General features: G+C 39.0%; 1 protein-coding gene across 2 annotated transcripts in view; it reads left to right on the plus strand.

Moving 5' to 3' along the window:
• Positions 1 to 15,028, plus strand: part of LOC102783427 (SEC14-like protein 1) — a 41,588-nt gene that overhangs the window by 15,857 nt on the left and 10,703 nt on the right. For both annotated transcript variants that reach the window (XM_087842144.1, XM_087842145.1), the window contains exons 3-10: positions 7,589 to 7,738; positions 7,986 to 8,117; positions 9,850 to 9,978; positions 10,410 to 10,674; positions 11,170 to 11,279; positions 12,136 to 12,325; positions 13,566 to 13,654; positions 14,123 to 14,193. In XM_087842144.1, coding sequence (XP_087698270.1) covers positions 7,589 to 7,738; positions 7,986 to 8,117; positions 9,850 to 9,978; positions 10,410 to 10,674; positions 11,170 to 11,279; positions 12,136 to 12,325; positions 13,566 to 13,654; positions 14,123 to 14,193 — 1,136 coding nt within the window. The remainder of the gene's footprint in view (positions 1 to 7,588; positions 7,739 to 7,985; positions 8,118 to 9,849; positions 9,979 to 10,409; positions 10,675 to 11,169; positions 11,280 to 12,135; positions 12,326 to 13,565; positions 13,655 to 14,122; positions 14,194 to 15,028) is intronic.

Below are 15,028 nucleotides of genomic sequence, written 5' to 3' on the forward strand. Positions count from 1 at the left end.
ACTGCTGATGAGAGGAGAAAGCGACCCAGTTTATGCCCAGTGTGCATAGTTTCGGATATACTGAAAATGAATAGCTAACTTAGCACATCTTTACCTAGCACTGACCTAGGTCAATTGCAGATGTAAGATTAAAACAATACTGCTAAACAGAATCATGTTATATCGTGTTACAGTATGTTGTTAGCGTCAGGAACAATTTAATAAATTCAAGCCTGAAAGTTTCACACCACATAAATCCTTTATTTTCTGCACAAACTGACTACTGCCTCTGACCATTTAAGACCATTCGCATGCATTTACACCAGAGAGAGATTCGCTTTCTCCTCTCATCAGCAGTGAGATTTCTACCTACAGACCTGCTGTTCAATCTGTGCGACACAGACTGTACATGCAGCAGGTGGATAGTGCCATGTTATATCTCTCAACCCCCACACAATAAAAGCTGCTGAGTCTAACAACTTTTCTAGCAGAAACCACGCGTAAGCATCAAGGGTGGCAGAAAATGACCTAGTTTTGCTCTTAAGATTGGAAAAGAAACACGACTGGGAACATTTAGCGCAAAAACATCAGCGCTATCACTTTATCAGCAAGAGCCCAGGTGCAGACTAAAGGACATGATGATGACATCGAGTCACGTTCTTAGCCACAACATAAGAAAATGCTTAGTACTGAACTGGATGAAAAGACATAAATTAACCAACTGGCTAATTTTTTTTTTTTTTTTAATTTATTTTTTTTTTTTATAGCTCTGGCACGATGTTTCTAACTACTTAAATCTCTAATTTAAAATAACTAAATAAATAAATAAAGGTAAATTACAGATGATAGCAAGCAAGAGCTAATTTCCTGTTAAATGTTTTAGTGTATCGGATTTCATCAAGCTTTCAGGGCTTAGCGACCAGTTTTTGGTCGACACCATTCTCTTTTAGCTGCCAGATTTTGTCAAAACACGTCTTCAGTGCTTCTGCACAGTTGCTTGTAATTTGATTGTTGAAGATATTTTGGGAATTTTTTTTCCTGATGTTTATGTGCCATATAGATACAATTGTTTGAGGAACTGGAGCCAAATAACAGAAATAAGACAACAACAAAGGCAGATTAGTCAGATGGTTAACTACTTGACTTTTTTCCTGAATTTGTTTGGATTGGATTTGCAGCTATATTTAAGGTTTTTTTTTGTCTTTTCTTTTTTTTCTATATCCCACCATTTAAGGCCAGATAATAGCTGGGCTACCAGCCAGAACTACTACTTCTTGCCTGGTATTATATTACACACACGCACTATGTGGTCCTTTGTAGTCTTAAAGTTGATTGTGTACTGCCCAGAACTCTTGGAACTTCCTGAATCTCCCTTCCTGTGCAGGATTAGCTTTATTTTCCAGACCCGCGCCTTAATCAACACTGCTGTTTTTCTCCAAGGGAGAAACTGTTTTGTGTATGCAGGAAGGATGTAAGTAACAGTGTATTGTTATATATTTTCTCTCATTCACTCCTGGAAAGAACAAACAAATTCCAGGAACCATTACTCAGGGTTTGGCCACTTGAGGTATGTTTGATTCCCTAAACCGAGGAAGTTGGTGGAGGAGGGGTGGAGGGTGTCCTTAAACCTGTTCTTTAAAATACCCGGAGTCTGGAAACTCGGAAATATTTTGTTTTGTTATGTTCCAGGAAAGAGTATTGGCAAAGGACAAATGAATATTTACAGTGGTGGAGTTTGGTTACCATGTATGTTTGGCTTGATGTGTCATCAGTGCCTGCTTTTTATTTCAGTGACTCAGTCGAGGGCGGGAAAATGTTTGTCTTGTTCCGGCTGGTTTGTTTCCTTACAGAAAACTTCTGTGTTTGGATTTCAAGTGCTGCAGGTATCAGCTTTAATAAAACACGCATCCTGTTGATGGTTATACATTACTTGTTTTTATACACTCGATTGAAACATCTAGGAAAGCCTCTTATCTTTTACCGTAACACTGGACAAGAGAAGCCCAATCTTTTGTCTCGGGGATTACAAGTAGATACACTGAAACTACTTTAACCAAAACTTTAACTATGTTTAATATAAGTGTCCACCGCTATAACAGCGTTGCAAAAATATATAGAAAAGCTTTAATGGAATAACTGAAGCCAAACTATTTGTTAGCTTTTGATTGTAGGTTAATGCAGAGTAATCATCAGGATAAATGCCAAATAGCCTGGATGTTTACTTCATGCTGGCACACATGTGCATTTAGCTGTCATTTGAGTCATGCGTGGAGAGCCATTTGTACCATGATGCATCATGTTACGAATGGCTACATCATTAAAGGAAGGTTTGGATCCTCTTGTGGTGCGTTGGCACATCCTAGATAAGCTATAATGTTTGATAACCTCAGGCACTGGTTCTAAAAGACGATGTTTTGGCCTTTGCCTAAAGTTTTTATTTTCAGTCCTGCATCTCATTGGTCATGGTAAATCTTTAATTATTTATAGTTGCACCAGTGTTCAAAATATTCGGTGTATTACTGGCTTTCTGTTTAAGTATAAGTGATTTTTTTTTTTTCTTTTTTGTGCTAGCCACACATTATTATTATTATTATTATTATTATTATTATTATTATTGCGATGCATAACTGCGCACACAAGTGAATTTACTCACACTAGTGGAATCACTTTCTTCTGCGCAGCAAATGGCTAACAACCAATAGAAAAGAAGCCCTGTTGTTTCATGCTTTTAGCAGCCAAGAACCATCAGCTTGAGCTAAGATGCTGTCATGGTGCAAACAAGCCAAGGAGGTATTTAGAATTTGAGGATTTATACTGAGAGAAAATTGGCCACCTTGAAGAGTTCTGGAGCCTTTGTTGGACCATGTGAAAGTGTGATATGGAGCTCTATGCTAGGCGAGCTGGGCAGTAGAAAAGATAGAGTTGCCATAATAGACCACTGGCCCATCTGTTTTTGAAACCTTCACATTTGTCATTGCCATCTTGGTGTTTGAAGCTGGACTTGATGAGCGAGCGGTGGATATGACTGAGACAGAGGTCACCGTGCACTCATTGACTGACGACTTGTGATTTGCCAATAAGAACACCAGGGTAATCATTTCTTCTGATTCTAATAATAATTGTATTTTGTCATGATTTATTTCATGACCCGAAATTAACAACTCATCAGTGATGTATCAGTGTTTATTGAAGTCGCAAAGAGAGGGTCTTTCCTTATCAGCCTATACGGTCTTGGAGCCAAAGTGATTGCTTTTTTATTTTGACTCTACTTTTTTAAGCCGTGGACGCTGGAACCAATTTTTGCACTGTCTATGCGCTCACATGCAATATCCAGGTGCTGATTTAGGATGGTGTCTGCTTTAAAAACTACTGTATTTTTTTTCACAGATAAATCCAGGCCTGAATGTCCCTCGGTGAGCCTTGAGTTAAAACAAGGTTTGAAAAGCCCCGACTTACCCAGAAGGAAAAAATAAAAAATGTTTTCAGGAATAACCTAGAATCACGACCCTTCTGTTTCCTGTTTTTAATAGTACAACAGCCTGGCTATTTTGGGAACACAAAGCAGTTAAAAGCTGGTTTGTTTCCGCATGAAGTGAAGGCTCTGAAGAAAACGTATTCCTCTTCATGGTTTGCTGAATGATCTGAACCATACAGGATCTGGAATGAAACCTAGTGCTGTTTGTGAAGACGTGACATTTGTGGTTGACTTTGTTGACGTATGATTTTTTTTTCTTTTAAAGGGATGAAATTGACATTTACAGTCAGTGATGTTGTGCTGACGGCAGGACAAAAACCAAACGCCCAGTGTTCCAGAGCATTGGGGCTGAAAAACAGAGCTCAGCATTCATGCAGTCAGTGGACGGTGGGCAGCTCCTCACAGGAATGCCAGGAGCTCCTGAACCCCACTGACTGCCTCCTCCAACACAAAACTGCTGTTACTCGGCATACTAAACATTCGAAACCTCCTCTTTTGTATTTTTTATATTTTTAAATATAGAAAAAAACAAATATTTTAATAGTGAATTTTAAAAGCAAATGGCTCAATGTTTTAAGAATGTTAAACTTGAGCTTTGATGATGAATTTGAAGCCTATTTCACACCAATTTGCTGTTCTTGTGGTTTTCAAAGGACCTCAGGGTTACTGGTTGTCCTTTGCTCCACAAAATAAAGCTCCTTTTGTCAGAGATTCAGCTGACATCCAACTCCACCAACCTCAACAGTCTTGTGAGCAGCAGTTGATCTTCCAGTTGATCTTGTAGTTTGTCCACAGACTTGAATTTCACTCTATGCTTGGATATTTTGAAACCTACGGGCCATGTTTTCATGAAATGGTAAACGTGCCGTGGATAGGATTGCACCACCACATTCCCGACATTGTGTTTTCCCTTTCCCTTTGTTTTTGGTTCTTTCTTTCCTTCTTTGTGTCCTTTTATTGTGTGTGTGTGTGTGCTCTTTGAGTCATAAATAAATGCTCCCATTCATATTTTAGGGAATTAAATTTCAGGATCCAGTTTCAGACAGTACAAAAGAGAAAATATCACGTTAGTAGGATACGTGACAAGGGAGTTTCAGGCTAGTGCAATGTTGTGATAAACTTGGACTATCTCCAGCACGTTATCTGGAAGATCACTGTTTTTATTTTAGACTTGCCTTTCCAGTCGTCTGTTTGGACTTGCTCCTTGCGCAACCACAGTGATCATATCTAAGATGGATGAATGTTGATGATAGAAGATGAAGTAATGTTCCTGCACATTGTGCCAGCAGACTCGGTTGTATAACAGCTGGCCGGCCCCTGCAATAGAGCTGAATTTGCCTGTGTTTTGCATTTATGACTAAACGCATTATGGAGCCGGTGTTGTGTTCAAGTACAAAAACTGCTATTGTGCGTTCAACCCTTTGTTGTAAAACAACTGAAAAGCGCTTCATTTGCTTTGATGCCACTGTGGTTCAGCTCAAGTAAGAAGTTTGTACACTTTCAAAGTTGAAGGAGCTTTATTTCGCCTCTCACCTCTGCCCGTCCCACCTATTTAAATCCCTCCCTTTTAGAATACGTGAAGTGTTTTCTAATGGAGTTTATGTAAACTGGCTGGTGCCATTGTTGCTGAAGTTTTCCTGAGCCTCAGTTGTTTAATTTGAAACAAGCATTAGTGCTGTTCTCTTTCCAAACTTCTGCTTATAAGCCAGTGAAATATTTCTAGTTAAGATAAAAAAATATTCAACAGATTTTGATATACCATGAGCTAGGGCTGCACGATTAATCGTTAGAAAATCGCGATCTCGATTCATACTTATGTGCGATCTCATTTCCAAATGACAACGATTTAAAAAAGAAAAAAAAAAGAAAAAGACGACGACGATTGTACCGCATTTTGATCCGGGACGTAATCTGCATGAAAACAAGCGCTCACTCTTCCTGCTCAACAAATGACAAGGGCGGAGCCTTATACCACGTGATACCCAAGCTGTGCCGTGTGATGCTAAAATTAGCAGGGAAAAAACAACGGAGAGCACGTCAGGGATGACAAGAAAGTGACAGGAGAAAATCCGTCCCGGTCAACCACCCAAACATCAATAACGGGAACCTTATACAGCGCTTCCCTATACACGTCAAACTCCCGCAGGCACAAAGAAATTACGGAGGCTATCACTTATCACCTGACCAAAGATATGGCTCCATCAACACTGTGCAAAACGAGGGATTTAGGAAAACGATCAACACCCTAGACCAGGGGTCGGCAACCTGCGGCTCTGGAGCCGCATGCGGCTCTTTTGTCCTTATACTCCGGCTCCGGTGGTTTGGGAAAATAAATGAGAAGTATTTAGCTGAAGTGTATTTTATTTGTGTTTAGTTCTTTTTTTAACTTGTAGTTCTAAATTGGAAGATTATTGTGATTTTGAAATATAAAAATAAAATTATATCTTATTATTTTTTCACCGCTCAAAATAAGCGTCACACTAGCGGAAGCCGGTATACCCGCCGAAACGCCGTGCATTTATCGAGACTTTCAACCCCAGGTAGGCCAGTTATGGATCTTCGGATCCACATTATGTCAGCAGCTCCACCATGAACTATGTTAAAACAAACACCGCTCATGCCTCACAGATCACAGCTTACAGTCCTGCGTAAAGATGAAAGCCCCGAATTGCAGATGCTGTGCGCAGAGGTTCGGGACGATAAGTCTTAATGTAAACATATCACGGCAGACCCGACGATGTTTGCATGAACATGCTTTTCAGCATCTCTTTATTGACCGCTTTTCACACACGGTTGCTGTACGCATACAGCCGGCTGTAGCTTTGCAGCTCACAGCCCGACAACACAACAGCAGAGAGAGCACATACTTTAAGGCAGCGAGGCGTGATTGCGGGTGCAGCTCAGGTGCGTCCGCCTCCCCTGCAGCGGCGCTGCAGACCACGCCCCGCCACACACATTAACCAGGTAAAATACATATTTAGGCAGAATTTTGCAAATATCTATTTTTTAGCAGCATAGTGCTTTTTTTCCCAATTACTTTTACTTTTTTCAAGAGTTCAAAATGTGTTAATTACATAAATAAAATGTAATTTTCTCTGTAGCACTTCATGGAGTTCATAAGCAACACACCTTAGTTGCTCTGTGGATTCTTTTAAAAAGCAGTTAAAAACGTTTCTGTTCAAACAAGCCTTTTGTTGATCTACGTATTTTATATTATTTACATTATTTACATTTGATCTTTTACATTGTGTATAATGTCTATTAATTGTATTGTTTATTTTAATATTTGTGTACAGCGCTTTGTGACTGCCTGTCTGTGAAAAGCGCTTAATAAATAAACTTTACTTACTTACTTTAGTTGTTCACACAAAGCATAAAGGTAAAAAAAAACAATATATACAGTGTTATCTTCATTTTAGATTTCAAAAAGTATTTGCGGCTCCCAGTGTTTTCTTTTGCATGGACACCGGGTCCAAGTGGCTCTTTGGGTGTTAAAGGTTGCAGACCCCTGCCCTAGACAAACGCTACACAGTGCCGTCCCGCAACTATTTTTCTATTGTTGCACTACCTGCTCTATACACGCAGTGTTGCGCAACGGTGGAGACGGAATTTCAAGCAGTACAACATTTTGTGGCAACGACAAAACGTGAGACATTTGTTGTTTTTATGTTTATTTGTTGTTTTTATGTTCAGTCTCAACTGTTACGAAGTTGATGTGCAGTTAATAAGTGCAATAAATATTTATATTGGAAAAGAAAATCGTGAGAGAATCGTGATCTCAATTCTAAGCCAAAAAATCGTGATTCTCATTTTATGCAAAATCGTGCAGCCCTACCATGAGCCCTATAATAGATGTCAGGCGCTGTCGACTAACGAACCGTAATCTCTAAACGTGCCGGCTTATGAATATATCAAATCTGTAGGCAAGAGATACGCCCTTCAGGTTTTCTATTTAAGTCAGGCTTCTGTTGACTAATCATGTCTAGATGTCAGTTTGGAGAACAACAGAGGGAAAAACCCTTCTGAAAATTAACGAGTCAGCAGACTGGAATTATCCTTGGAAATCTAAAAATGTGTTTCCAGCTTATAAGCTCTGGTGTTAACGGGCTATGCATTTCCTCTTCTCGTTCTCAGGCTTATGAGCGCCGCTTCCCTACTTGTCACCTCATCCCCATGTTTGTGGCGAGTGACGTTGTGAATGAGGAGACCAGTGAGGATGGTTCCACCCAGAAGATTGAGCGCCGCTGTGCCCTGGATGTGGATGCCCCACGCCTTCTCAAAAGGGTTTGTTGTACTTTAGATTTCCAGCAATTGAGTATCATAAATATAGCTTTAATGCTTTACTAATGACTTTTAATATTGTTTTGAGAACAATACATTTCAGTACTCGCCATGATTGTTTTCTTTTACAGAATGCATTAGCTAATAAAAGTGTTAATTTTTGCAAAGGTAGTTTTTCTTTAATTTTATTTTCAGTGTCTGTGTTTCATGCCAGTTGCATTTATAATACAAGTTCTGTTGCGGTTTACAGATTGCAGGTGTAGACTATGTCTACTTCATCCAGAAAAACACACTGAACCGAAAGGAGAGGACTCTGCACATTGAGTCCCACAATGAGACCTTCTCCAACAGGGTTGTCGTCCACGAGACATGCTGCTATTCGGTATGTAGCATACTATCAGCAATAGGCATTTCAAACAAAGAACAAACTGTTAAAATCCCTCACTAATTTTAATGAAAGTCATTTCTCATGCACTTGTTTCCGCGCAGCTGCTGTTTTTAGCTTTAAGTAGACTCCACTCTCCTGGTTTTGCTCTACACCTAGCATGCTTTCACTGAAACTGCTGGAAAAATGCTCAAGAAAATGTCTTTCATGACCAGTAATGATCCTTACCACAAACACTGAGTTAGTTAGGTGATCAATATGGGGCTTCCAGAGAGTGATCTAAAAATAACTGCAAGGTTTCTTCAATCCACGTGCACCAGATCCTTGTCTCCACTTATTTTGTTGGTCCTGTACAGCCAAGGTACATCACAACCAATTTGCATGACCATTTCCTGGTTTAAAGTAACATATTCATTTTAAGGTGGGAGAAGTGTGTATAAATTATACAAAGCAGGCTGTAACATGAAAGTGTGTATTCCTGGGGCAGGTTTTCCAGAGGCAAACTAAAAGCCAGATCCTGGCAGTGTGACACGCTCAACCCGTTTGGCTATTTAGGCTGACTTGTGCATACAGACAAATGAGCAAACACTGACATGTTCTGTAACGCTGTTGTTCACCTGCTGAATGGCAAGCTGCCACCAGCACAGCCATGTTGATGTTTGTGCCTCCTGTAATCTCTTCCCTGCATCCATGTTCGGACTACCACTGAGCCCGCTTCTGTTTATCTCGGCCCATCTTTCCTCGTGAATTATTTAGTCGTCTGCATTCTGCTTGGTTACTCACAAAATACTGAAACGAAACCATGAATGCATGTGTGCTGAGTTAATGAGGTCAAGCACATTGTATTAGCCTCCAACCAACTGGAGTGCTAATTTTAGGTCTAAGGCCAAACAGAGGCTTATACTGTGTACTTTAACATGCTGTGATAACAGTAACCAGGATGGACAGTGCTGTTAGACTGAGCTAATGGACCGGGCTAAAGATGAAATATTTTGGTAGTCAAGGGTGACCAAGTTAGCATCATTATGGCTTTAGAAGCGTGTGACTCTTTATTTACTGATATTGTAGCTTGAATCAAAATGACATTTTTGTTAAAATACATTTAAAAATGTTTTTTGTCATAAGTGTCATCCTAACAAATCCTTCTAGAACCATCATAGATCTAAAATAGATGCAGTGTAGTGTGCTATATACTGGCCAGACAGTCCTTACTACTGCAGTTTGGCCTGAAAACAACACTTTAAGGATTGTGCATAAAAGTCTAGCAGACAAATATGAAATTATTAAAGTTACTGAATTTGGTGAGTTTGTTTATGCTTATGTTTATGTTTGTTTATGTCCCTGACCCACAGAAACTAATGTTGAGTTTCTCTCCCACTCACTTTAATAACTTCAAAAAGCCATAACTTCAAAAAGAAATCAATTCCAGCTGCCGAGCATGATTGTAGAATGATTTTTGCTATTGCCGAAGATGACCTTCACACAGCACTGAGGGAAATGTGTGTATTTCAAGCTTCATGACTGTTCATGTGTGAAATGCTGGCTAATTTTAACATGGACAGACTGACACACAGACTCCCACTCACAGTGCTCGGTGTGAAAATTGCCTTCTTTGTGCGTCATCATGTAATGAAGCTGGGTGTATGGTTACCATAGTAACATGGTTATGTGGTTCTGTGTTGTTTACAGCTTTAATATAAAGTGTGTGTGTGTGTGTGTGTGTGTCCAGGTCCACCCGGAGAATGAAGACTGGACGTGTTTTGAGCAAACCGCCAGTCTGGACATCAAGTCCTTCTTCGGCTTTGAGAGCACCGTGGAAAAGATTGCTATGAAGCAGTATGCCAGCAGTATCAAAAAGGTGTGTTTGTGTGTGCTTATTGTTTCATCCCGTCATTTATGTGTGAATGTACCGATGCACAGTAACATTAAACAACACGACGACGGCGTTATGAATTATTCAGAGATCACTCTGTCCTACGAGGTTGGATGTTTCTGGAACATGACTCAGTCCATCTCACACTGTAATTGCATAAATAAGCTTGTGTAAACTTTTAGACTGGACAGGGCTCTTTTGTTATGGACCCAGTGAGTCATCCACCTTCATTAATGAACAATGTTGAATACAGTCCTTTTATTTTTTCCTTCTGTTTTCATTAACTGATGCTTCAGTTTGAAATGACGCTCGAGTTGGAAAATGCTAAACGCTACACGGCCTTTCTTGGTTGAATAAAAACACATGTAGATCATGTTTTTCGGTATTCTCACGCTTGTTTTCCTTCCTTCTAACAGGGAAAAGAAATCATAGAATACTACCTAAAGGAGCTAGATGATGAGGGGATCACTCATGTGCCCCGCTGGAGTCCCTTCTCTCATTCCCTGCCTCTCTCCAGCCCGACCAGCCTCTCAACGAACCAACCTGAGCTTGGAATCGTGCCTGCCGATTCAGTCCCAGTGTCTGCAGATGCCAGGGATGGACCCTCACAGGATGCAAAGCAGGACAGCAACTTGCTTCAGAATGACAGCCTTGCAGAGATTCTGCCGGGGACACCAGAAGGTCTGTACCTGACGATTCAGAAAATGAATCCTAGAAGCTTATTTTATAATTGTGTATATAACTATATTCTGCAAAAAATGGCTAATATTGAAATCGTATTGTGTAACTAAACTTGGAGGGACATTTTATTTGCTTTACACCACTGCCGCAACAGTTTGTCATCTCCAAGCATCGTTGAAAAGAAAAAACAGTTTGGTGAATAATTTAAATAACTGAGGAAAAGTAGTTGCTCAAGAATGGGGATGGGTGTGAGAATGGAATTCAGCGTCTTGAAAAGTTGTTTACAGTTATGAATGTAATTTCTGGAAAAACATATTTCTTATTGTGAATCGTGACATCCAATTACATATCTGTTGACAGCTAGGGCAAGGCCTTGTTTACAGAATCTAAGATTTTGATTAGAATTTGTGATTTATGGGTGATATTTCAGTAAAAGTTTATTACACATTAATTTACTATCCAGCAGTCTAACTTTTTGTGTTTTTTATGTTGCAGACAAGCTGGATGCAGACTATATCAAACGTTACCTGGGTGACCTGACACCCCTGCAGGAGAGTTGCCTGATCAGACTGCGCAAGTGGCTTCAGGAGACACACAAGGGAAAGGTACGGCACTGTTTCTCAAAAGGAATAATAACAAAATATGACTGGATACATTATTGATACATTTTGATACATTTGAGTTAGTTATTGCTAAAAGTAATATTTAGCACTACTACTCTATTTTAGCTAGGCTACTGATAATTAGAGGTGGGAATCACCATACATCCCACGATACGATATTATTGCATTTTTTAAAATATTTTTCGATATTTAGATTCTGTACATAAAGGGTAAACTTTATCAATATTCATTTTATCTAATATCAAAGTCTCACACTCAGTCTTTCTCTCATTTCAGTTTTATTGTTGACAAACTGAACGGTTTGTATTACAGTCTAGTCCAACTTAACTGAACGCAACCATCTGGTACAATTATAGCTATTCTGAACTATGCAGTTTATGAAAACTATGCAGCCCCTTCAGCAACTGAAGAATTTGAAAGTAAATTAAAACAAAATATAATTTTACATTAAATAAAAAAGTTTTAAACTTAATTAAAATAAAACATGTCTTAAATTAAAATAAGTAAACTGTCATGTTTATTGCTGCCAAAAAAAAGTTAAACACATTTGGACAGTGAAGGAATGTCAGGATTCTTGCTCAGAAAAAGGATCAACATGCTCTGAAGTCAGAGCACAAAAACCTTTTTTGTAACAAAATATCGATTTCTGCTGTCCCTGTATCGATACATTATTAGCAAACAAAATATCACGATACTACACAGTATCGATTTTTTTCCCCCACCCCTACTGATAATGTTGTATTTTACATTAACTATTCACAAATTAGCTTTATAATGTCTTTAAATAACAGTGATGTGTTTTATGGTGGCAAGTGTAACCATTTCCAACTCTGTTCAGATCCCCAAAGATGAGCACATCCTTCGTTTCTTGCGGGCCAGAGATTTCAACATGGATAAAGCGCGGGAGATCTTGTGCCAGTCTCTGACCTGGAGGAAGCAGCACCAGGTGGACTACCTGCTGGAAACCTGGAGCTCCCCACAGGTTCTTCAGGACTACTACACCGGCGGCTGGCACCACCACGACAAAGGTGGGTTAGTATTTGCAGCCGCACCTAAAGATAATTTTATTAGGCATACTGAAATCTTGCATGTGCATCAGTATGGAAACACATGATCTTATGACTTGTGTATAGGGATGCAACGATACCAATTTTTTTCAAACCGATACGATACCGATACTTGGATCTGAGTACTTGCCGATACAGAGTACAAAAAACGATACTTCTACCACACACACACAAAATACAATTAATTGGAAGACAGGTTTTATTATATTCCCTGCCGATAAAAAATAAAATCTTAATAAAAATGACCACAAAAAAATTTCAAGTGAAAAATAAGCACTTCTGTTAAATTATTGCAGAGTCTCCACATTGTAATTTTACAAAATATCACTGAACTATTGGCACTGTCTCGAGCTTTCAGAATAATAAATAAACACTTCTGTTTGGAATAAAATAAATACAAATTAGGTTTGAGAATAAAAGAAACTTTTAAATTATTGCAGAGTGTCCATATTGTAAACAAATATAAAAATTATAAAATAAATAATAAATAAAATAATAATTGGCCCCCTAGTGGCCAATCTAAAAAACTACAACAGAAATGACAAGCCACCCTCTGATTAATGAAATAAGTTGGTATCGGTTAACTTTTACGAGTATGAGTACACACACATTTTACAGTATCAGCCCCGATACCCGATACCAGTATCGGTATCGGTGCATCCCTACTTGTGTAGGTTATGTCAGAGCTAAACTTGCACTGTTCCGTAGAGGAGACTCCACTTACACAATCGTGCAGTCGTGTTTGCAGTTTTTCAACCTAATGTTTTCTTATGTGACTTTACAGTGTAAACAGATCTCAACCATTCTTAGCAACCCGCAGCTCTCAGCCAAGTGTGTAAAATAAAAATGATCTATCTTGTTGGTGCTACTTGGTTACCCAAATAGTACACACTCACAGTGACAGTCTTCTTTGGAGTAGATTCCTTATTTGGGAAAAGAATGAACATATAAGTCAAACAAAGCTTTTATGTTGCCACACCAGAGCCTATTTAATCTTCTCATTTAAAATTTTCCACAAGTATTAGCCTTGTAACAACAGGGACAAAACATGAAAGCATTCCTCGGTGTACACAATAACTTGTCTTATGTAAGAAGAGCAGATGGCCAGCAATGCTGACCTTTCCACTTAGCTTGTAGTCTTTGTGGAATGTAAATCATGTGATATATCATGTAAACATTCATTTAATTGTTAATTTTTCAGACGGCCGTCCTTTGTACATCCTGAGGCTCGGCCAGATGGACACCAAAGGACTGGTGCGCGCTCTCGGGGAGGAGTCTTTGCTCAGACATGTATGTAACACACACTGTGCTGCAGTTAAGGTTTGTGTTTGTAGTGCAGGTTGATGAGTTTATAGGTCAGACAGGGTTTCTGCCACAATATTTGTTAACTCCTGCTTCTTTGAATCGCACAGGACAATTTGATAACGCACTCATTAATTTACCTTTGTTATCAACCTGATGCTTTGTTCTATTAGTTGCATTTCTACACACAGTTGGTGCAAGAGAGAGAAGAAGTGGGCAATTCAGGCCAGGCAGGCCGCTGGGTTTGTAATACACGGGCGGAAGCGCTGGGTCAGGTCGGTTTTGGATTACAGGTTAGGGAATTAATGTCCGGTGGCATTTCCTGACAGGTAAATTAACACCAGGCTATATACAGAACACAGGCTGTGTAAAGGGTGCTGATTTATAATGCTGCCGTGACTGTGGAGTGGAGTCTGGGAGCCAAGTGTGTCAAATGTACAATTCATGTCACCGCAGGTGCTTTCTATCAATGAGGAGGGTCTGAGACGCTGTGAGGAGAACACAAAGGTGTTCGGTCGGCCAATCAGGTAAACCTTTACAACCTGTCAATATGTTTGATTGTTGAAAAATTCTTGGACCTCTATTATTCACCATATATGTAAACCAATATATCTCTGCCTCTCAAAGGTGATACTACTTTATATTCCACTGGTCCTTGCTTTAAATCTGCAGACTGCCTTTGAGTTTAGTTCAAGAAAAGAGTAAAACTGAAATGCATCACATATTCAAACAAGGCTTTGACTGGAAGCTCAATTAACAACTCAAGAAAACTGAAGATAAAGACCTGATATAAATACATATGTACTATATACAGAAACAAATTGCTCTTTCTTCTATTACTCATAACACCGTTGTACAATTTCCTGTTTTGTCTGTGTTTGTTTATTGTGATGTTTTATATAAATATAAAACATATTTGTTAAACTGTGCTTCATCACAAGTGATACTTTTCTCACTTGATGTTACAACATACAATAGTTTGATAGTCCTCCATAACAAACAAGAGAATAGTCCTGTGTGACGTTGACTTAAAAGGCTCAGTTTCAAAAGCTGTTATCTCTGCTCTCTGGTTACTTTTAAACACAGTACCTCCTCTCACATCACACGACAGTATGACAGAGGCTGCACCTCTTATTCACAATGACCATAGAAAAACTGATCTCAATTATTTTGCTGCTTCAGAAAAGTGATGTGCTACCGAAAAATAATTTATTACAACATTTTAAAAGGTAGCATTTACATGTCATCACCCTCGATTTTTTTAATTCTGAAAATTATTATTTTTGTACTATTTCTGTTGTTAAGATTGATATTTTGTTTTGTTTTCTTTTGTTTTTACTTTCATGTATCTAATACCCGTTT

This window comes from Neolamprologus brichardi, chromosome 6, assembly GCF_056152115.1.
Source record: "Neolamprologus brichardi isolate AB-2024 chromosome 6, ASM5615211v1, whole genome shotgun sequence".
Classification (NCBI taxonomy): domain Eukaryota; kingdom Metazoa; phylum Chordata; class Actinopteri; order Cichliformes; family Cichlidae; genus Neolamprologus; species Neolamprologus brichardi.